At 41.8% G+C, this 24,990-nt stretch overlaps 1 protein-coding gene across 4 annotated transcripts in view; it reads right to left on the minus strand.

The window, feature by feature from the left end:
• Positions 1-24,990, minus strand: part of LOC131037289 (guanylyl cyclase 1) — a 244,855-nt gene that overhangs the window by 71,755 nt on the left and 148,110 nt on the right. For all 4 annotated transcript variants that reach the window (XM_057969391.2, XM_057969374.2, XM_057969368.2 and 1 more), the window contains one exon: positions 1,512-1,584. In XM_057969391.2, coding sequence (XP_057825374.1) covers positions 1,512-1,584 — 73 coding nt within the window. The remainder of the gene's footprint in view (positions 1-1,511; positions 1,585-24,990) is intronic.

A 24,990-nucleotide genomic window follows, 5' to 3' on the forward strand; every position in this document is an offset into this window, starting at 1 on the left:
ATTGAGTTTTCAAATGTTGGCATACATGATGCATTGGCTAAGCATGGCTATTTTTATGATGCTTCTTCCCAGAGGATTGAATTTGTTTATTTTAGAACAACAGTAATAAATCAGTGCAAAGAAGTTCGTGACATACACCATTCCATACATAATGAGAAGCAACTAGTGGCCAGCCTCATCTATCTCACCGCCACTAGACTTGACCTCATTTATGCTATGAGCTACATATCTCACTTCATGACAGTCCCTAAAGTTGAACATTGGGTTGCAATGAAGCGTGTGCTGAGATATGTGAAGGGCACTCCTAACTATGGCATTGTGTACAACAAAAGCAAAGATCCTAGGCTCACTAGTTTTACAGACTTGGATTGGGCAAGTTTTGTTGATGACAGAAAATCTACTTCTGGATATGTCTTCAGTTTGGGCACAAGTGCAATCACATGGACTAGCAAGAACTAGTAGGCGGTAGCTCTTTTCTCAACCGAAGCAAAATATCGGGAAACTGTTAAGGCAACTTGTGAGGCAATTTGGCTTCGAAGGATGCTTTTTGACATGCAAATGTCTCAAGCAGGTCCTTCTCCCTTGTTCTATGATAATTAAGGACTGTTGAAACTTGCCGAAAATCCAGTCTTCCATGAGCAGACCAAGCATGTTGAGCTTCATTGTCATTTCATCCGCAAGCTTCTAGAAGATGGATATGTTCAGTTGCAATATGTTCCAACTGATGATCAGAATACAAACATCCCCACCAAGTCTCTAAGCCTGAATTTTTTTGTAAAATTTAGAGGCCAACTTGATGTAGCTGATAGGATGACCATTAAGGGAGGGTATTAAAGTAGTATTTAGTTATTTAGAGGTCATTTAGGAATCTTTAGTTTTGTTAGTTAGTTTCTAATTTCAGTTCTGTTTACGATTATATCTTTTAGAAACATCATTTTGTAATCTCTTTGTATGTTCATCTCATTTTCATAGTTAATGCAATACCAAAACAAAGAATACTGCCAGGAGGTGCTAATGATGGTTTTCGCAGCTCAAGCTAGTATTCATGCTACCATCTAAAATAATTTTATGACACATTTTGCAGATGAACATCATAGTGGACAGGTGTCTCCCTACATTTCAATCAGCATTGATGTCTTAAGGTTGTCCTCCTATTTTTACAATTAGAAGTACCTTGGCCAAAATCCACGTCTTTAAAGAATCCAATCAGCTTGAACTTCTAATCAGCTAGAGAGGTTCAGGAGCTAAATAACTTCCAAATACCATCATCATAAAATCCCATATCATATTATGACATATTTCGAATGGTATGGCTGTAAAATGTTTCAAATTATTTGTAAGGTTGCTGTGACAAATACTATATACTCAACAATTTGATCTTTCAAGTGTTTTTCTTACAATTGGTTCTCACACTGTACATACATTTTTTATCTTTCAAGTCGTAAATTACTAAAATAATTTTTCACAAAGAAAGAGGCAATAAATCAGTACTCATGGAACAGAAAACAAACCTAGAACTAGCTGGATCTCTTATTTCGAATTCATCAGTCTCCATATCATAGCCACAAATCACAACATAATGACCTATAAGAAACAAAATAACCAGTCAATCATAAACAAACCATTTTACTCACACGGATACTTAAAAACACGAAATAATCATTTAAACAACTACAACAGAATTCAACATTAAACTATAACTGAATTTGACAGCATGATTGTTTACTGCTCTATCTGATAAATAAATACACGAATCAATAATAGCAATGATAATGCGTAACAGATACAAGAGTAAATTATATCTTTATTCGCACATGGAATTATTATAGAAGAAGACCAGAGATGGCCAGCCAAGGATTGGAGTCGATCCAGCTAGATCATACTACTTTCCTTGACAATACATAATCTATTTAAATTTTAAAAGACCCGACAGTTGCCAAGAGGAACACAATCGTCAACCAACTGATGCTTTAACTACCCGAAGCCAACAAACACTTAATACGAACAATTAATACATAGTCAAATGACCAATATTATTAAAACATAATAATAGACATTGTACACTGACTACAATGATAAACATCTTAAGTAAAACTGACACTTATTATAGTCAAATGAATCTACTATTTGTAGTGATTTAGAATATGGATGATTTGTGGAATATAAAATGAGGATGTGGGTTCCTCCACCTATGCTCTCATTACACCATTGACATTTTACAACAACGATATAGCCTCCATACAATAGAGTGAAAGAAATGGATGGTCAAAAGAAGACAACAATGCTGCTATGTAATAAGATTTGTACTAAATAAATAGTGCGTTGACTTATTATTTGCTACAATTGTGTGTAAGCAGCGTTAAGTTATTTTGATTATAAGCATTGTACCAATAACATGGGTTGTTCCCCAACCATTGCACCTGCCCTATCACTTGTAGACTTCTATACATTGTATGGCAATAGGAACATGAAATATCATGACAGCAAACTCTTATGAAATTAGTGTTGTACATCATATTGTGATTAATACAAGAGACTCCTATTTTGTGTCCTATGTGTAATATATGCTATGATGTCTATGTCATATTTGTGTAGGTTCGACCATAGTTTATGTAATGTCCTCTTTTTAGCCTGTTGTTGTTTTTGGATGGTTTAGCCTATTCTTGGCCCTCGTAGGCTAAGGCAGTTGGTTAGAGGGTCCCAATTGGCAGTGCAGGAGGCTTATTCCCATTTTGGAGGTCAAAAGTGTTCAAGATTGCTCTTCGTTTGGTTCAGTTTGGCATGCTTACTATTTATAGTAAATTGCTATTCGTTTGGTTCAGTTTGGCATGCTTACTATTTATAGTAAGTGACTATTTCAAGAAAGTCAAGGTTACTATTTATAACAGAGCACCTGAACAAGCTATAATTGCAAATGCAATGCACAGTTGGTTTGATTAGATAATGAGGGACTTACCATTTATAGTAAGTCAGTGGTTGTTAGAGCCCTTACTATTTTTAGTAAGGCAGTTGGATGCACAATGGAAACAATGGTTAACTCCCAGGTTCAGACGGAATTGAGAAATAATGATTATTTGTGGAGTTATATTATTTAATTATTAATAAAGTGCAATTATAATATAAGGTATTAAAAATCACTTTATGTGCAATGGGGCCATAACACTCAATTAAGTGACTTAAAGTGCAATTAATCATTTTTAATATTTGAGGCCTATTTATTGATACATTTGATAAAGTCAAAAGATAAATATAAAATATCATTTTAAATGATATCAATGTGCATCTAATAATTCAAGTCTTGGGCGCCCACCTATAAGGATATTAAATAAAGTTATTATGCAAACCCTAAAGTGGATTTGAAAGTGGATTTAATTGCTATTAAGGAGACTGAGGTTATCAAAGGACTCAAAAAGCAAATGCTTTTTCATTCTTGAAGATTATAAACTTGTGCTTTTTGATATGAGAGCAGTGTGTACAAATACACAAGGGTTTCAGTCATTTCTAGCATTGGAGAATGAAGACCCTTCAGTGTTTGTGCAATTTTGAGGCTGTGAGATACCAACTGAGATTATTGCCTGATTGTGGGCTTCATCCAAGAGTCAAATTTGTGCTAATAGGTGGGAGATTTCATCTAGGATTTGAAGGATTGGAAGGTATATCTATAGCAGTCTTGGAGATTCATATTGGCTGCCATTATACATCAGGAAATCAATCATTTCATTGGCAGATTATATACAGCTACAGCAGGGACGTGTTTAATTGACAGATTATATACATTGTAGAGTGGAGACCATCATTTGCAGCAAGCATTTACATACCAGGTTCTCTAATTTTGCTGTCATAAGTTTTGGGAATTACATACTATATCTTTGTAACTATTTGGTGTGAGAATAATTAATAAAAGACTTCACTATGCTGCTGCCATATAATTTCTAGTTTGCATGCCAAGTGTTTGATGATTTGTCAAGCAGCTGTAGTTATTATTTTTAGTCACTCATTTGCATGTAAAAAGTCAAAATCAGTTGGCATATCCTTTCTATGACATTGTTAGTCAATCTTTTACGGTTAGAGGCATTCAAAAACATCAATTGCAGCATAAAAGACTGAAACAATACAAACAGAAACTCATAACAGCAAGTTCAGACATTGTATGCAAAGTGTTCGACAATATTTCTTGAGGGTTTAATTAGCAACTTGAGGTCAGATTAGTCAAGGGCAACTACAGTTTAAACTTAATAGACTTGGCAGGTTAATCACCAACTTGTGAGTCAAACGTGTCCAATGAGTAATTGAAGAGTACTTTCCAAGTTTTCTTGAGGTTTTTGTGAGTTTTTACCAAGTAAACTCTCCCACTAGCACTAAAAATAAAAATAAAAATAAAAATAATTCTTTTTAATTCTTTTTTGGAATTTTTCTCAATTTTTTTCCTGTTGCTATGGATTTGATCAATTGCCAACTATGCAAACAATAAATTTGTTTCTTTCCTTTCTACACTATTTAGCAGTTATTTAAGTTTATAGAAGAATTAAATTTTTTTAATATGCTGCATTTTTGCCACGTTCAAATCTTTGAACAATGGGTTGGCCATTGTATATAAAGTCTACAGTACCAAATTATAGCTATCATCTCCTAAATCAACATTGTAGAGTTGGTGTTATGTCCATCACAGCATCCTGCTTCCTACATTTCCATCAAGATTCTAACTTGAAGCCTTGGGATTTGAGGATATCAATCTTAGTAGTTAAAAAAAGTTGAAAATAAAATGAGACAAAATAAATAAAAAATTGATGGGCCACTAAGAGAACTATGAGATTGTTAAAACTTTCACTCAATATTGAAAAATAAGCAATTGTTGCTAGGAAAGAGACAATTAAGAATGGCGTAAAGGCTCAATGGTGAGGGTAAGGAACAACAAAGTCTCAAAAGACATGGAACCAAGTGGTATCAAAGAGTAGATGTAATGTCCCCTACCCGATTAACATTATTAATCTACTTCAATATACTAAAATTGATTGAGAGACTAATCGTGAAGCCAGTCATTGATATTCTTCAATTTATTAGTTATTAACAAGTGCTTATTTATTTTCCTCATTAGATGATTAATTTCATTATTCATAATTCTTAATATAGATATCAGATCCTGCTACTACTTTAGTTTTAAGGGAGAAATCTCTATATATGTTACCAAAGCGTTTAGAGACCAAATACAATAGGTTCCCTCAACTTTACAGATCCAAGCCCTTACCTATCTTGGGTCTATACCCTCAAAGCTTATGGGTCGCTGATCCCCACCCTATCTTGCGACTTAACCTATTGCTTGGAATTTAGACTACCCCTCTTTGGAACATCTCATTCCCATCTTAAATACTGATAGTAATAGTATACTAATTTATTATGTATTATGAATATACATGAAATTAAATATGACTGTCATACATATTGCAGTCCATATTAATATTACCATTAATTCTGCATGAGAACATTGTCAAGCTTCATATATTACGCATAATTATTAAACACATTCCCATGCATACCACCAAGAACAAAGATGTTAGGGGTAAATAACGTATGTTAGTAAGAATTATATTTATAAGTGTGTTATGTTTATGTTTATGTTTGTCGCCAAGAGGTTCCCATTGGGTAGTTGGGAGTTGGTGATGGTTGGCAACTTGGCCAACCGTCGGGTCTTTATATTGTTTGGTTGGAACCTCGGTGGGGAGATTATGTATGGACAACTCTGGACACTGGAATAAAGATATAACTTTTCTGGTCTAATTAGTATCATTGTCATTTATGCTATGATGTACAATCATTCCGTTACATGAATATTTGGTACGTGTGGGAAGTACTGTGTTATTTGATTAATTACCAACCATACATTTAGGACTAAACATTTTGGCACTGTTGCTTGAATGAACCTGGAGATAACTATGGCGGCAGGCGGAAACAATTAATGGGTCGGCCATTTAACCAGCAATTAATTGTCGTGGATAGCGACATGCACGAAGAGAGTACCGCGGAAGACGAACGAGAGGATCAGTTGATGGCAAACTTGGTGGAGTTGTGGGACATGTCGGTCACGCAATACGTGCAACGAGAGGCTCAGAAGAGAGCCGTCTCGGAATGCACGATACATGGTGAACTCACCGTCAGCACCCCCGTCTTTGACCTACTCGGGAGTATTCCAAGGTTACTCACCAGAAATTTGATTGCACTCCAAGACCAAAGGGAGGAAACGACAAAGGAACTCTGGCGGCAACAAGTTCTCCAACGGTACGAGGAACGGAGTCGTAGGGAGGAAGAGGAGAGGGAGGCTAGTCGGCGCCGTACCTCTGGCACTTGATGCCCCTACGACCAAACAAAGACAGACGTACCACTGCTACCGAAGGAGTAGACGAGGGAACTGTACGGAGATCTCTCCGCATAAAAGAACAGGCCGACAGGAAATGGCGACTAAGGGAGGTTGCCGACTCAAGGAGTCCGGAGAAACATAGCAGAAGTCGGAGTGTGAGTCGAAGTCGTAGTCGGGAGAGGCAAAAACCGTGTACATGGAAGGAGTTGGCCGAGGTCGCTAGGAACCTGCCACTTCTAGACGTAGCAGAGGAAGATCTCGCCGACCAAGCCCCACACTCGACGTCAAGTGAAGAAGACTCCAGAGCCGAATTGCAAAGCACCCAGTCGGAATTTTCCAAACAAGGAGAGGAGGCGGTACGAGACCTGCACGAGGAAATCGCCACTATTTTCGAAGCAACGTTGTCTGGCATTAAAATTTTGTCCTTGTCAGAGGTCATCAAAATAGGAAGGTCAGATCCAGAAACCCCGGGAAGGAGGGACTATAGAAGCGAAGGTGACCAAAGCCCGGTTGATAGGGGCCCGACCAGACCAGGAGCGTACGGTACCTCCCGGACACATAGTACCTTCCCGGAATATAGCCATTTCCAGGCACTACATAAAACCATATAGAAAAGAACGATGCCACACACTCCAGAGAAGCAGAAACTCCCAAAATTCATGGGCGACGGGCCAGACGACCCCGTACGGCATTGCAAGACATGCGTCACCATCTAGGAAGCAAATGGCTAGGACGACCAGGACTACTGGGTGAAGGCATTCTTGGCCACTCTGCGAGGAATAGCTATTGACTGGTATACAGACCTCGATGCTCAACCTAAAACGTCTTGGAGCAATCTAAAGAAGGCCTTCGAGGAAGAATTCAAACTCCTACGGGATGACAACGAAATTGTGGCAGAGATTTACAACACCAAACAAGGTAAAAACGAAAGTGTGCGCGCATATAACAGAAGGCTGAGGGAACTACTTAACAAAATGGAGAACCAACCGGCAGATGGCCTCAAGAAGCGGTGGTTCGTAGAAGGATTGGTACCATCCCTGAGAAGGACGATGAAAGTGGTCCCTTCGCCATCGTACGATGAAGCATACAACCACACCATGGATATTGAAAGTGAAAACAAGACATCCCGGGGGAAGCGACGGGCGAGCGACGGTGACAGCACGGACGAAGACAGCGATGGGGGATCCAAAACCGTGCAAGCACTCTAGAAGGATATGATGAGGATGATGGAGTTAAAAGGTGACAAGGAAAGTGGTAGGGAAGGAAAAGAGCTATGGTGTACTCATAGTTTTAAAACTCGTGGACTCGCGACGGACTCGCGAGTCCATGGGAGCCACGAGTCGACTCGCCAAGGACTCGCGAGGCGAGTCCTGGCGAGTCCATCTGAAAGACTCGCGAGTCTTTTGCAAGGACTCGCGCGAGTCTTTTGCATGGACTCGCGAGTCTTTCAGATGGACTCGTGCGACCCAGAGAAAATGTCATGCAATCTTTAAAATCGAGTTTAACATGTGAAAAAATTAGGTCTCTCCGTCAGGATTCATATATGGAATAAGGAAATGTCACTTATACTTTAAGTTATATTCCATATATACTGTCAGGATGTTTGAGAGTGGTTTCGGACCTCCAGGAGTTATAATGCAAAATCTAGTTTTTGGAGGATTCTTCAATTTTCCAGACTTAGTCAGATTTCAGGATCAGGAAGACATTCCAGACTTAGCCAAATTTCAGGGCATTTGAAGATCAAGATGACATTCCAGACTTTAAGTTATATTCCATATATACTGTCAGGATGTTTGAGAGTGGTTTCGAACCTCCAGGAGTTATAATGCAAAATCTAGTTTTTGGAGGATTCTTCAATTTTCCAGACTTAGTCAAATTTTAAGATCTTTCGGCGATGCCCCTTGACCCCAACTTGGGGGCGTTGCCCCGAAACCCCCGTCGAAAAATATGGGGGGAAATTGCGCCAATGGAAGTAGGGAAAATTTAACCTCCGAGTCTGATTAGGCTCCATATAAAAGCATAATTAGCATTGAAGAAATCTTGGTATTATACATTTTAGAGTTGAAAGTTTGAAACTATGAGTATGTGACATGTGTAATGTTTCAATTATGGCTCTTATGTTCTCTAAATGCATTAATTTCTTTATGTTTTTTTGTAAAACTACGGTTTTTTTTTTTGCCGAGTCCTTGCCGAGTCTTTCATGAGTCTTTCACGAGTCCGAGTCTGAGTCCAAATTTTTGGTTTGCCGAGTCCGTGGCGAGTCCGAGTTTTTCAACTATGGGTGTACTGACTGCAAGACTGAAGGACACACTAAAGGAAGTTGTCCCCACAAAGTTTTTGGTAACATCTGCCAAGTAATGGGACATTCCACTAAGGAATGCCCATACAACCTGAAAGCACGAAGCACACAAGTGCTCTACGCCCAACCCGACCAAGCCACACCGTCGGCAACACCTTCGAAGACAACAGCAAACTCTAACGCCTCCCCTGGAGGGTATAGAAACAATCGACGGGGTAACAATAGATCCAATAATAACACACCAAGGAGCAGAATTCAATACGACGAGAAGGGGCGACCCATGATTCAATGCAGGAAGTGCAACGAATGGGGTCACTTTGCCCGAGAATGCCAAAACGAAGGTGATGCAAGAAGTTTGTTGTGCAAATGGTGCGGTCTAGGAAATCACGAGGACATAGATTGTCCAAAGCAAAAAGGGGTGAACATGCTCGACGTGGAAGGATCAGGAGAAGACGTACTGGCAATCACAAGGTTGCAAAACAAGAAAGCCATGTACCCTGACCCTCGCACAGAAAAAGAAAGGCTCCAAGAGGCAAGGGCGGATATCGAGCGGGGATGGCTAGAGAGCGGAGGGCCTTGCACCAACCTGCCGATACACCAGTCCGGTCGGAACCAGAGAAAACTATCATCAAGCAGATGTTACGAGTGTCTGACCTTCTGCAGACCATGCCACAGTTAAGGATGGCTCTAACAAATGTAACCAAGGACACTACCCTTGGTCAGGAGCACCAAACGATGGCGGAATCTGGTACGGAACCGGTGAAGGAATCTGGTACGGATGCCATGAATCCTATGTTACTCGCGGTGGGCGTCGGACAGAAATCGGCAGTAGTAGAGATGGATATAATGGGACAAAATCTTACAAAAACCATTGTTGATGGTGCGTCCGAAGTCAACGTACTACCGAAGGAAACTTGGTGAAGCCTCAGCAAGCCTACACTCTGGCCGCCAACCTTCCACCTGGTCGGTGCGGATCAACATGGTATCAAACCTCTCGGTACTCTCATGGCACAAAAGATGGTAATTGGGATGCAATAATTCCTTCTGGATTTTGTAGTCATTCCGCTGGAAAGGAAAGCGTAAGACGCTCTTCTAGGAAGGGGGTGGCTGATCATGGCCAAAGCAAATCATAACTAGAAAAGGAATATGCTCTCAATCGAGAGTGACGGTCATAAGTATGTAATTGATCTAAGGAACCAGTCCATTAGCGAAGAGCTCGCGTCATCGAACTCCGACTCAAAAGATTCAAATAGATGGGAGTGGGGTTCTAAAGGAGACAGAGGAGGGAAAGAACCCAACGAGGAAGGAGTGTTGGAACTGGACGGATGTTCCGAGGATGGAACTAGTTCACTGGCCGGACTTTCTCATTGGCAAATGGAGGACTATGAGGTCTTCCACCCGGAGTGTCACATGCTTCAAATATGTGAGATAGGAGAATCAAGCGGCGGGATGGAAGAACAATCTTTTCCCCCGGAGTATGGTAGATACCAAGAGGGAATGGCACGGATGGACGACACGCCAGCACACCAGTTTGAATGGGATAAACCCATCAAGTACGAGGAATGGGGTGTGGAGAAGGTTAATCTGGGCAATGAGGCAGAACCACAGGTGATACTTGTAGGGGATGACTGGAACCCTGTGCTAAAGGCAGCAACCTTCAAGATATTTCTGGAATATAAAGACGTCTTTGCCTGGACCTACAAGGACTTGAAGGGGGTACCGTCGGAGTTGTGCGTGCATCGCATAACCCTCATACCAGGAGCCCAACCGGTACGGAGGAGGCCGTACATGATGAACAAAAACTACGCAGCCAAAGTAAATGAGGAGATCAATAAAATGTTAGAAGCAGGAAACTAGTGACTGGGTTTCTCCAATAGTCATCTCTCTTAAAAAAGAGGCTAATCAGATAAGGATATGTGTGGATTTTAGGTATCTAAATGTAGTAACCATCAAGGACCATTCCCGATTCCATTCACTAACAGCATCCTCGAAGAAGTCGCCGGGCACGAGATATAAACATACCTGGATGGATTCTTCAGGTACAATCAGATAAGTATTGCAAAAGAAGATAAGCTGAAGACCACATTCGTGGTGGAGGAAGGAGTGTATGCCTATAATCGCATACCCTTCAGGCTATGCAATGCGCCCGCGACCTTCCAGAGAATAATTTTGCACATTTTTGACAAGATGTCCGTAGGGAATTTCAGAGCATTCTTGGATGACTGGTCGATTTTTAGCAATCAAGACACCCATTTGAAGGCTTTGGGGGAATGCATGGAAAGATGTCGGAAGGCTAGGTTAGCCCTGAATCCAAAGAAATGCAAGTTTATGGTACCACAAGGGAAACTCTTGGGCCACATCGTCTGTAAGGAAGGGTTGAAGACAAACCCAGACAAGATAGGAGTAATTGTCAACATGGAGAGCCCAACAAACGTAACAGGGGTGAAATCATTCCTCGGCCATGTCAGCTACTACCGGAGATTCATCAAAGGCTTTGCGCAGGTGTCCTGGCCCTTAGATAAGTTGACAAGGAAGGGAGAGTCGTTCATGTGGGGTACGGAGCAAGAAGAAGCCTTCAAAGAATTGAAAGACCGGCTGGTAAGTGCACCGATATTGGTATACCCGGACTGGAACAAGTAATTTCACGTACACATCGATGCCTCCAACTTTGTAATTGGTGCTACCCTTGCCCAGGTAGAGGCGCAAGGACTAGACCATTCTGTCTTCTTTACAAGCCGAATCCTGTCAAAGGCCGAACGGAACTACAGCACAACAGAGCGAGGGGCACTAGGGATGGTGTACGTAGCACAGAAGTTCCGACACTACTTGTTGGCTACTCCGTTCACATTTTATGTCATTTTATGTGGACCATCAGGCACTAATGTACTTGGTGAATAAACCAATCATCCAAGGGAGGGTAAGTCGGTAGCTACTGCTCTTACAGGAATTCACCTTCACCATTGTTGTATGGCCAGGGAAGTCCCATGTATTAGCCGACCAACTATCAAAGATCAGATCAGGGAACCAACCAAGGGAGTAAATGAAGACTTTCCAGATGCACACTTGTTCCAAATTGCAATACTACCAACCTGGTATGAAAAGATAGGCCAGTACCTATCTACCTCCACATTTCCAAGCGAGATGCCTTCAGGGGAACGGAGGAAGCTAGCACTGAAGAGAAAAAACTTCCAACTAATTAATGGGCTTTTATATCAGATGGGTTCCGACCAAATCTTGAGGAGGTGTGTCATGGAGGAGGAAATTTGCGGTGTATTAAAGGAGGCACACGACGGGTTAGCAAGCAAACATATGGGACCAGATGCAACCGCCAGGAAAGTGCTTCTGGCCGGTCTATGGTGGCCAACTCTACACACCGACGCTCGAGAATGGGTGATTGGATGTGACACTTGCCAACGAGTGGGAAAACCCCTCAAGAGGGACTTCATGCTTCTCTTTCCTTCGCAGCCGCAAGAGTTATTCGAACGATGGGGTTTGGACTTTGTGGGACCTTTGAAGCCAAGTAACCTACACCGATGCAAATATATTGTAGTTGCCACGGAATACCTCACCAAGTGGGGAGAAGCTAGGGCCTTGCCGGATAACACGGCTCTGAGTACGACACGGTTCTTGTACGAACAGATTGTCACAAGGTACGGGATACCACTCCAAATCACCAGTGACAGAGGAGTGTACTTTGTCAATCAAGTAATTCGTACCATGATGGTGGAATTTAAAATATTCCATAACCTATCCAGTCCGTACTATCCCCGCGCTAATGGATAGGCAGAAGCAACCAACAAGGTGTTGGTATCAATAATCTACAAATCGTGTGGGGTGGAACAAGAAGACTGGGAGGAAAGACTACCAGCTGTGCTATGGGCTTACCATACAACATACAAAGTCACTACCGGGCATACCCCGTTTCAGCTCATGTATGGGTAGGAGGCAGTGGTACCAGCTGAGTACACCGTGCCGAGCCTTCGAGTGGCAGTGGAAAACAGACTCGGGGACCAAGAAAGCTTGAATGCAAGGCTTGATGGTTTGATAAAGCTGGATGAACGAAGACTGATGGCACAATGGGCAACAAAGGTGGCGCAACGCCGACGGAAGCATTGGCACGACCAGCATCTACGGAAGGCCAACTTTCGGACGGGGCAGTTAGTTTTGAAGTATAACGGTTGAAACGAACTTCGACCAAGGAAGTTCAAGGTCCGTTGGCTCAGACCCTATAAGATCAGAGAGGTCGGTAGGAACGGAGCAGTAAAGCTCTCGACTCTGGACAACAATCCGATCAGAGACCGGGTGAACGGTTCCAAGTTGAAAATCTACAAGGAACGGAATAAACTTGTGATTGAGATTAACATGTTAGGATACGCCACGAGAGGACATTGGACCATTGGTCAAAGCAAGGAGGTCGAAGAGGACCCGTGGTGAAAGGAGAACCCTATCAGAGGGATGATGACTGGGCGAAGCCTTTGGCGGCCATGGAAGAACGACTTGTACCGAAAAGGGTGGAAGGTGTGGCGGTTCCTAGGATTCACAAACATCTCACGAATGCGTATTTCGGGGAACCAGCAATGTCGGTGCGAGTTTCAGGATATTGGAGGAAGCGGGCCCCATACGAAGGACCTCGGGAGGGATACGTAGCATATGAAATTGATGAAGAAGCGGAAGCCCGGAGGAGAGCTGAGAACATAAATAAAGAGGAGCCGGTGGACCTGGAGGAAGAGCTCGACTTGGAGGTATATGGGGCAACCCTAGGTCTATGTTTAAAAATGGTGCTGAAAACAGAAGACCTATTCGTCATCGCTTCCACAGCAGGCGAGGTAGAAGTCGAACCTAACTCATTGTACCGGGTGATTCCTAACCCAGCTGGGCCACCAGAGATTGACGGAGAGAGAGTAAAATGGTACCAACAGTACGGGGATCCCTACATTGATGGCCGCTACAAGGGTGTGGGACCCGCTCTATTGATGGACAAGATATGGGATCTGGAGTATGTAGGGACGTGTTGTGCACAAGAATGCTATAGAAGACTACCACACGTATGTACGTGGTTACACGACTCAGAAATAAGAATGAAGACGCCCAACAATGCCTCAGGGGTAAAGAGGAACAACAATAGGGATGAAGGCTCCGAACAGGAACCAAACAAGAAATGAAAGGAAGACAGCACGAGGAACAAGGAAACAAGGAAGAAATTGAAAAAGAAGCAAGGTAGGGGGCCAGCAACGAGAAAACAGAGGAGACCGGAAAATTCCTTAGCCCCAAGAACAAACACAATAAACTGGCCAGTGACTTACAAAAGGCCAACTAAGGGACACAATCAGGCCAAGGGATACCTGGGTAAATTAAAAGCAAGGAGGCTAACATTGAAAAAGTCGTGTCAGATAAAGGAAGTAAGACGATTGTTAAAAAAAGGGGTCTTAAAGGGTGAAGAAGATAAATACAGGGAAAAAGCAACTCAGTCCAAGTCGACAAGTACTAAAAAATTGAAATATCAGGCAAGTACAAGCAAAAGCAATAGGGAAAAATTAAGACTGCTAAAAAGGCAATTATTTTATGTAAAGTTAATAAAACATTTATATCTAACCCTAACCCTGGCAAGGAAAAATGATTATAAAAGCCTCCACAAGATCCCATTACACACAGCGCAAGGAAGACAGCAAGGAGAACTCGGCAGTTAGGCGGAATTAAGTAAATGGAAGCAAGTTCAGGACAACCATCAATACACCGTATGGACCAGCTATACGAACGCAAAGGCAACCAAGGAAGAGTCGATAAGTCCGTACGGCATACGGATTGCACAAACAGGGAAGTTCGCGTGCCAGGAGACTACACCGTACGGCGTATGGATTGCAAAGTTCGTGTGCCAGAAGACTCTACCGTACGGCGTACGGATTGCACAAATAGGGAAGTTCGCATGCTAGGAGACTACATCGTACGGCATACGGATTCCAAAGTTTGCGTGCCATAAGACTCTACCGTACGACGTACGGATTGCACGGATAGGGAAGTTCGCGTGCCAGAAGACTACCGTACGGATTTCGCGTACGGACACGCCAGAGACAGATAGGCGATATACGTACGACATATGGATTGTACCAGGGAACCAAGTCTCACCGTACGGCGTACAGTCTTCACGTACGGGCGCACCAGAGGATGGATGCCAACAAAACAAGTACGGCGTACAGCTCACGAGCGATAAAGGAAAATTTGTTCCATACAGTGTACGATCCACACGTACGGGCACGAGCAGAGGAATTCGCTTGAGGAAGAAACCGTACGGTGTACAGTATAAGGAAAGCAGGCAAAGAAGTGTATGACATACGGCTGCGGCACCTTGTCCGTACAGTGGGTACTCAACAGTCCATTTAAGTAGGCAGCACACAGGTATAAGAAGCAAGGGGGTTGTCTGGCAGAACACAATAAGGAAGCTGTATGGCAAGGAAACTGTGAGTGATACAATGGGCCGTACAAACTGGCAAGACAATCTTTCCGACAGTTATAATAACGACCAAGGAAGGGGCAAGGGAAGAAGAACAGAAAAAGGCAGTTGCAGTGCAGCCATGACTGCCACACTGCCACAAAGCCCGCCAGTAGCAAGAAAACCAGGAGCAGACCAAAGACACCAAAGGACTCAGAGGGACTCACAGCGGCGAATGTAGCATTTGAGAGTGTGACCGGCAATGAATGTTGTACCTGGTGGGAAGAAAACTCTCCAGACCATGTGACGAAGGAATCTCTCAGGAGGGCACAGGTCGATCACGTCGTCCAAATGCCCACATTCAACAATAAGGAGTTCAAGCCAGTCCTGCGAACCATGGTATTGAGCTATAATCCACAGGAACGAGCTTTAGTCATTCAGTTCCAAGGGTGCACATTGCGAGTTTCGTTCAAACCTGAGGATTTCAGGCAGGTATTCAGTATACCCGAGAAAGGGGCATCTGCGGCCAAACCAACCAAAAAACTCACCAGGGAAAAGAAGTGGTTGATGGATTTGGTGTGTAGAGACGATCTCACGGAGGAGCAGTGGAAAAGTGCTTGGGTCGACAGCAGAGGAATGAAGCGTGCATTTATCGCACCTGGTGAATGGAGGATGTTAATGGACTTGGTCAAAAGACACCTTACGGGAGCCAGTCGGGCATCCGCCATAGCTATATGGATGATAGGATTAATGAATGGGATCAGATGCGGGAAGGTGTATAATTGGGGGCAACTCCTAGCAGAACGAATCCACGACTTCCTGAGACTAGAACACAAGACGTTCTACATGTGCCATCATGCTATCAGTTTGTTCCTAGATGTCGTACGCCTGCAGGTACCACCAGAAGTATGGGGGAGATTTGAACCACGTGGAAGGGTAGAACCATATAAACCCACCATGTACTACTATATCCACCTGGACACCCTAGGCGACACAGCGCAGCCGACAAGAAAAAGGAGGAAACTAGACACATCCATGGAGATTGAAGAGGTTAGCAGCGTAGAATATTCGGAGGAGGTGGAAGAGACGGAAGAGCAGGAAAGCGGTGATGAGGGGTTCCATCTGTCAGGACACATAGCTGTGGAGGAGGAAGAGGAAATAGAGTCGTGGCAGCAAGAAGAAGAGGAAGAGGAGCAACAAGGAGGATTGCGGGCCCAATGGAAAAGTACGAGGGTAAAATTCACACCCTCGAAACTATCCTCGGCACACCTGGTACCTCAGGAGGCGCTTGCAGTAGCCAGCCTAGTGAGAGATGTACGACCAGTAGGGGTGTTGTTCCAGAAAATCGAAGAAGGGGAATCGCCAGCACAGCGACGGGTAACCCTGCCACAGATCAGCTTGGCCGTACTTGCAGAAGAAACCGATACGATGACTTGGAGGCAGCGGCAACTTTGGATACTCTGACAGACGAAGACATAGACGCCTCGCTGGATGGATGGCTAGGGCAATTCGCACTTGCCCCACACCTTCCCCCCTCCCCTGCACCACATAACATGGCCATTAGGCCAAGCATGATCCCAGATAGAGATATTACTAACCCAGACTTGGACAGAGAGAGATCCACTGATCAAGAATAGCAAGGAAGGGACAAGCAGAGCAGTGGACCGAAGGGAGCTCTCGCAGGGCTCCACATTACACTACCCGATCCAAATGATCCAGCAGGCTCACTCGGATGATTCCTAGGGGAGCTACAGGGGCTCTCTGATGTTGCACGCAGCATGGCTCAGCTTACGGGACAGATGGAGGCCGGCAATTCAGTCAACGCTAAACAGTTGTGTCACTTTGTGACCGAGGGGTGCAAGGATGAGTTCACGCACCACTTTGAGCAGCAGGGGTGGCCGGACCACAGTACGCCTGAGACGATTCAGGATTGGACCCACAGGCACCTGGTAGGAGGCACAGGCACCTTGGGCACCACCATCCGCAACATGGAGAAGGCCTTCCGGGAGGTGTACTTACAAATGCGGCAAGAACAGGTGGAAAAAGAGGCTCAACGGATGTACATAACAATACTGGAAAAGGAAGGTGAGAAGACGACACAGTTGGCTACAGTGGAGAGGAGCTTGAGGAAGGAGATGGAAATGAAGATGACTACCTATGAGGCCCGTTGTAGCATGTAGGAGAAGGAGGCACAGACATTAGCAACTCAGGTGGTAGAGCTCACCTTACAGCTGGAACAAAAAGATAAAAAGCTACTGGAAGTTGCTCACATGGTAAAGAAAGCACAGGAACGGCAGCTGATGGCGGAAAAGAACCTGAAACTTCAGGCCGGACAGCAACCTCCTACTGCGGCTACTACAAGGAGGCCTCCTCCCTCTTCTTGGTCTTAGCTATGTTTTATATAGTTCAGTTTCTCTTGTCTGAGTCGTCTAGAAGACGACTACGTTTTTGGGGGGGCTAATGTTAGGGGTAAATAACGTATGTTAGTAAGAATAATATTTATAAGTGTGTTATGTTTATGTTTATGTTTGTCGCTGAGAGGTTCCCGTTGGGTAGTTGGGAGTTGGTGACGATTGGCAACTTGGCCAACTGTTGGGTCTTTATATTGTTTGGTTGGAACCTCGGTGGGGAGCTAATGTATGGACAATTCTGGACACTGGAATAAAGATATAACTTTTCTGGTCTAATTAGCATCATTGCCATTTATGCTGTGATGTACAATCGTTCTGTTACATGAATATTTGGTATGTGTGGGAAGTACTGTGTTATCTGATTAATTACCAACCATACATTTAGGACTAAACAGATGTTACTGCCTATAACTTAATAACAGTTCTGATATGATCTGATCTGATCCATGGTGATGTTATTGGATTCTTTTGATTCCTTTCCTTTATATCTCTCAATGTGAGGGAGAGGTCACACCTCTTCATTATTTCTGCCCTTTGAAAGGGACACAACCTTTCACAATCAGATCTGCACTTCTGATTTCCAAATTATCCCCCTCTCAAATGAGGTTATCTTCTCCCTTTTATATCTCATTGTTGAGGGAGTCACAACTTTTCCTTCCATGTCTTTTGACCATTCATTAACTTAATTAAATTTTAATTAATTATATTTAATTATATTCTTTATATTATAATTTAATTTTTAATATTTTAGTTTTATTATTATTATTTATTATTAACTTTTATTTCAAAGTGGGGACATTACAGTAGAAGACTGCACCTAGGCTTCATTAAGGACAAGGTGTATTAATCATGACCACCAATGCTAGAAAAAAACAAGAAATGACCAGCCAGTCCAAAAAGCCAGTTGCAAGGTCAAAAGACAACTGGAATCTTAGCTAGGGCCGATCTAAACAAACAAAGGTGAATACCACCAAGACCATCACAATGTGAAAAAATATTGATTAGAGGTGAAGCTAACCAACAAAAGGTTAGAAGTTGCAAAGGCTGCTCAGATTTGGAATCTAGATAGGGCCAGTCTAAACAAACAAAGGTGAATACCACCAAGACCATTGCGATGTGGAAAAATATTGATTAGAAGTGAAGCTAACCAATGGAAGGTTAGAAGTTGCAAATTCTGCTCAGATTTCAAAACAATTAGGGCTTAGAGGCTCCACATTTGTGCATGATCTTTAATAAGAAAATAAATAAAATCATTTTAGAAGCTGCAAGTGCTGACTAAATTTCAACAGAATTAAGGGTTATGGTGTCTACTATTGTAATAGTCTTTGATTATAATGAAAGAAAAATATTTTGGATTCAAATGTTTTGTTATGTATTTGTGTGGAGCAATGCATTCATGTTACAGCTCGTGTTTGCTAGGAAGGATCACTATAATTCTCATGTATGGGTGATTCCAACCATTGTACCATACCCATTCTACTACTAGGCCTTTTATACTATCGTAACCACTCAAAAGGATTAAATATAGTTTAAACATTAGATCACTCGAGCATTCCTATATGAAGTTATTGTGCTCGGAATTATATGAATAAATGACAATCTCTGCAGCTATATATGTCTCCTTCGTTCTGTCATGTAGTGTATCATCATATTACAATGTTTTCTGATGTAAATATAATACTTTGTGCAGATTTACCTACAAATTTGTGTACTTGTACTCCTTTCCAGCCTATAATAACTTTTGCTAGCAAAGTAGATGAGGTGATCAATTGTAACTACCCCAATCTATGGAAAGGGATCTGCCAGTTCAGGAACTATAGAAACAATGCACTCTCCAGCTTTCCCTTGATGATCTTAAAGGGCTCTTGGTGAGGACCATCCTTCTGGAGTAGTTCTAGATTGGCTCTATAAACTGCTCATAGTGCCTAGTGAAGTTAAATTATACCTTGTATGCCCCAAAAATGCGTGCAAATCATTTTGGGTGTGTAGTTCCTCCCATTGCAATATCATGATAATATTCATTGGTTCAACAAGCATGTCTTCTTGTGGACCACATGCCTAAGCAAATTCCCAAAGGCTGGCACAAAGCCACACTTCTTCAAAAAGAGAGAGATGTATAGTTGCCTATTCCCTCAAACATTAACCAAAAACTCTCATCATGGTACCTTAGGAGTCCATACACAAACCAATGGTCAACATACACTAGAGAAATTTATGGATGAAATCCTTATAAGGTCTCCAATCAAAAGGCATTAGATTGTATGAGAAGGAGCTCCACTCTATCAAAAATGTTCTCTCTACCTTGTCCTCCTTCGCAACCCAAACCTAGTTAAAACTTGCAAAGCCATCAACAACTACATTTACCTCACATCTTGCCAAACCTACTGTTGTCACAAAAGCTTGCACCCTTGTTGAGCTATCAACTAAGCAACCTTGTGAAACATAGAAACAATCCCAAAGTGTGGGACCTTGCGCAAAGGGGTTGAATCTTCAGAGAAGGCCGACTTCCTTCTCAAACCAAGTGCAGGTGTTGAACCAACTCAATGCTCCAAATTCTACTTCTAAACCTATCCTAACAGCTTGTAAAGGAAAAGGGAAGAAGGAAATGCTAAAATGAAAGAAGGTGATGCACCAAGATAAGAGATGTTTCTCTCCCCACCCAGAAATGACGCAAAGAATCAATTGAAATACCCAGGAGGTGCACAAACTTCAGTTGCAAGAATGACCCCAAACGCATGTATGGAAGTTAGAATTTGCTAAATGTCAAAAGGGGAGAAGGTTTCCCACAAGTCACACCTAGAAACAAGTTAACACAACATATACGTGAGAGAAACCCAAAAAACATCCACTTACAATGACGGTAAGAAAACATACACAACATGCATAAGTTGAAGGAAGGCAAGAATGATAATTTCAATTCATTCTCAAGCCCATGGCCAAACTTACAGTCGCAGAAATACAAGAAAATATACAAATCTTCAAGAAAAGTGAAAGAGCAATGAGTAGCTCAAGCCAACAGAGAGAGACCCTTTACAATGAGGTTTAACGACCTATATATAGCAAACAAGTCGCAGAGGAGAGACCAATGGTTAAGGAGAGGAAGCCTTGACCATGGCATGCACTGAGGAATGTCAGTCAGGAAGGCAGGGAAGTGCACAAACCTGACATGGTGTGCGTGCAAGCAAGCGGGCCTTACCTTGACAAGGTAATCCCAAGAAGAAAAGTAATTCTAGAAGGTGGATTGCCTGACATTCCAAAGTTAGAGTATGCAGGCCTAACATGAAGGCCATCAAGTAACCATAAATAAGCATGGCCCTGCACTTCACTTGATGGCAATCCTGTAGAAAGCATTAAATGCGCCCCTGTAGCTACATGAATGAAAGTAGACAAGTCGCAGAGTTTGGTGGAGCATTAAGAGCCTTGAGTGTTGATCACGTCATCTAGAAGTCTCACAAGTCGTTGCAAGTCGAACGTTAGGCCCTACTGTAGGGTAAGAGGAGTCAAAACTAGGAATTCCAGGATTTCGAGGTCATGAAGGAAAAGCCTTGGAACTTGGGGATTCTAGGATTTTGGGGTCATAAACAAAAAGGCTTGGAAGCTAGAGATTCCGAGATTTTGGGGTCATGAAGGAAAAGACTTGGAACCTGGGGGTTCCGAGATTCCGAGGTCAAGAAAGAAAAGTCTTGGAACCTGTGAGTTCTGGGATTCCGGGGTCAAGAAGGAGAACGCTTGGAACCTAAGGGTTTGGGGATTCCAGGGTCATGAGGGAAAAGGCTTGGAACTTGGAGGTTCCAAAATTCCTAGATCAAGAAGGAAAAAGCTTGGAACCTAGAGGTTCCAGGATTCCGGGGTCAACAAGGAAAAGGCTTGGAACCTGGGGGTTCTAGGATTCCGGGGTCAAGAAGGAAAAGGCTTGGAACTTGGGGATTCTAGGATTCTGGGGTCAAGAAAGAAAAGGCTTGGAACCTAGGGATTCCGAGATACCAGGATCAAGAAGGAAAAGGCTTGGAACCTAGGGGTTTTGGGATTCCGGTGTCATCAAGGAAAAGGCTTCGAACCTAGTGATTCAAGGATTCCAGGGTCATCAAGGAAAAGGCTTCGAACTTGGGGGTTCCAAGATTTCGAGATTCCAAGGTCGAGAAGAAAAAGGCTTTGAACCTGGGGGTTCCGGGATTTCAGGGCCATGAAGGAAAAGGCTTGGAACCTGGGGGTTACGGGATTCTGGGGTCATGAAGGAAAAGGATTGGTACCTGGGGGTTACGAGATTCCAGCGTCATTAAGGAAAAGGCTTGGAACCTGGGTGTTTCAGGACTCCATGGTCATGAAGGAAAAGGCTTGGAACCTGTGGGTTCCAGGATTCTAGGATCATGAAGGAAAAGGCTTGGAACCTGCCTCCCGACAAGACAACACTTAACACTTCATGACCATTGGCTTTGTCCTTGATCAACTGGGGCAGTGCTTGTCCCTGGAACATATCTCTAATTAGTTCTCACTGATGGACCAACAGTGTCATAAAATGACAACACCTACCACAATCTTTTAAGTGAATAATGTTGGAAAGATTTCTATCACACAAGCTTCTTTCAACAGGTAGTGTTCCACACAAATGTAAATCTCACCATCCTTCTTTATGCCTAGGCTCAACAAGGTTACCCAATTAGATTCTTCACGAAGATGATGACTATCGCAGCCTACATTTTGTTTCTCTCCTATTTCACTTTGATATAGAGGTAGAGTATTTGAACACCATTATCAGCACAACAATGTGCACAAGCGTTGCATCAATCTCATAGTCCACATTTTTGCTATAATGTTGAACTACTCAACGTGTAAATGCTCATTATAGCACGTCTATCTCTTGTGCAATTAATTTATAACAGTGCCCTCACACAAAAATCTCAATGTTGAGAGGTAGCTAGCTCCTTCCTCTTTGTCATTGAGACTCTCTACTTTGTCAATTTATTTGTGAAGCTTATTTCCCTTGTCCTTCCCACACTCAAATTATCTATGTAATTGGCTCCTTAAGTGAAAAATAGGCCCAAAATATGATAACTTTCCTTGTTGTACATTACTCGAACATTATCATAAATTTGCACATCATTGGAGGAGATGACCACTTTGATAACTTAGATAGCTTCATCTAGATTGGAATCACCTAAAAGGAATTAGAGTGTACTAAAAGAGTCACTACATAGTTTTCTCACCCCCCACGGTTCAAAAATTTATCAGAAAATGAGTTAGTCACACCATGAATACATGGCAATGTAGAGCACAACTTGTAGAATACTTTTGTTGAAGGCAGAAAATGTTTCTAGGTAGAAAACTAAGGAATTATTGGCATTTGTGTAAAATTGTCAGTTGCAACAAGGGGTGATTATGCAACCATTGATTATGATCAAGGACGATTACACAACTACTCTAGTTCCAAAAAGTGGTAGTTTCATAATTGTCAAAGTGATTACAAAATCACTGGTCTACACCAAGTGATAGTTTCATCACCCATCAAAAAAAAATTATGTGGTATTTTAAAAATTGCATGTTTGGACTTCTTTGCCTCCTATAATGTCCCTTTTTTGTGGCTTTTTCCATAATCATAGGGAACTCTGACTTTATATTGATATGAATTGTTGTTGTAATTGCTGATACTTAAGAACTACTTAAATAAAATCCACTCATTGATGTAACAAGAAAGAGATCGGAATTGTATTTGTCAACTGTTGTTCCTTATAATAAGAAATTTGATAGTTACATGGAATGTAATGATATTGCTATGTATAAGCAGTATATTAAGTCTGCGTTATCTAAGTTGTGTAAGGCCCGTTTGATAGTATTGTTATCCAAATAATAAGTGCTTTTGGAAGGATAAGAAGCGCATTTACATTATTGTTTTGCCTTGAAACATTACAAACAAGTGACAAAGGAATGGACATCAATACTGGTTACTTATGTTGAATTGGAGTGGAAATGTCAATTCTCTTCTTAGCAATCACCTTCAACTTTCCCTCTTTTGGATTAGCACCCATATTACCCTCTTCATATTTTCTTATATTTTCCTTTGTGGAGGAATCGCAATCACTACTAGTGGCTCTAGGATGGCGATCTTATCTTTTGAAATAGTTGACTTCCTTGTCATCTCTAAAGTTAAGAAGGTTCTCCTACGTTTTAGAACTATATTTTCCCTTTCTTCATTCAGACAAATCTCCTTATTTCACCAATTTACCAAAGCTAAAGGTTGGTAATCCACTTTATTTTTATTAACTATCATGATAAAATATTAGCTTTCATCTTCAAAACTCTTTTTACAGCCAACAAAAAAATCTCAACAAATTGGCAAACTATCAACTGGCTGAAATCCCTTCTCACCTAAAACTCATCCACACAATAAGTTTGAAAATCCTCAATTTTTTGAACATGCATGTATTGATTCGTAATCTTCCTGGCATAATATCTTTTATCTTGTACATGTGCTTTTCATAGAGTAGTTTGAAATCGAATCTTGTCATTCTTCTACTGACAAACCTTTCATTGGCCAGCATTATACACATTTTCCCAATTGAATTGGGAAACCTACTCTAGTCCTATATCTTTCTATCAAATGAATATACATCTTAGAAATTTGACAAAGATATTCATTAATATCACTTCATCACTTGGATATCGTGGCAACATATAGGTGTAGGATGCAAACCTGAAAACCAAAAATGTAACTAAAATTTAGGAATTGGAAGTACCAATTAGCTCAATCTAACAGGACAGCTCTAGCCTTTTCTAAAATCATTATAAGTATTTGATCTTCCATCCCTCGTATCGAATGCATGAGAAATTGCCATTCACCCTTTTGTAGCACTTTAAGGACTCTATATACTCCAACTATAGAAATTGTCTATATACCCAAGTATGTTAACATGAACATACAAAGTTTAATCTTTTGAAATGATCATGATGAGTCATCAAATAAACAAGGTAAGATGCCATTTGGAATAAATGAGCTTCTTCAAATCATGTCATTTTTTTTTCGCATACAATTATAGATCAGTTAAAGTGCTCCTTCTAGATACATATGTCATATAGTACTCATGATGTAAAACATCCATGGCTTGACACTACAAGATTCTTCTTGACATGTGATTTGATCTAGCAGCTTGATCATAAATGAGAATCCATCCTTGAATTCTCCTCTAATCAAATTTTCAGGCACAACTGACTTCTTTTCTTTCAACAATTTATTGCCAATATGCTTTTGGCAATCTATTAGGTTATCTACCAGAGTTTTCTCACATTTCTCCAAATCTACTTCAAGCAATTCTTCATAAGGAAGCATATAAAACCTCAACTCAATATCTTCTAGTTTGAGGCTGAGTAGGACTTGTCCATCTACTCATCTGATTCTCTTTTATCAAGATCATACTGTTTTGTACTGGCTAGAATGAATTCTAGACTTTGCACGAAAAATGAGAACGATCTTGTTTGCATGAGACCACTTTCTGTCAACCTTTTGGCC

This window comes from Cryptomeria japonica, chromosome 6 (assembly GCF_030272615.1).
Source record: "Cryptomeria japonica chromosome 6, Sugi_1.0, whole genome shotgun sequence".
Classification (NCBI taxonomy): domain Eukaryota; kingdom Viridiplantae; phylum Streptophyta; class Pinopsida; order Cupressales; family Cupressaceae; genus Cryptomeria; species Cryptomeria japonica.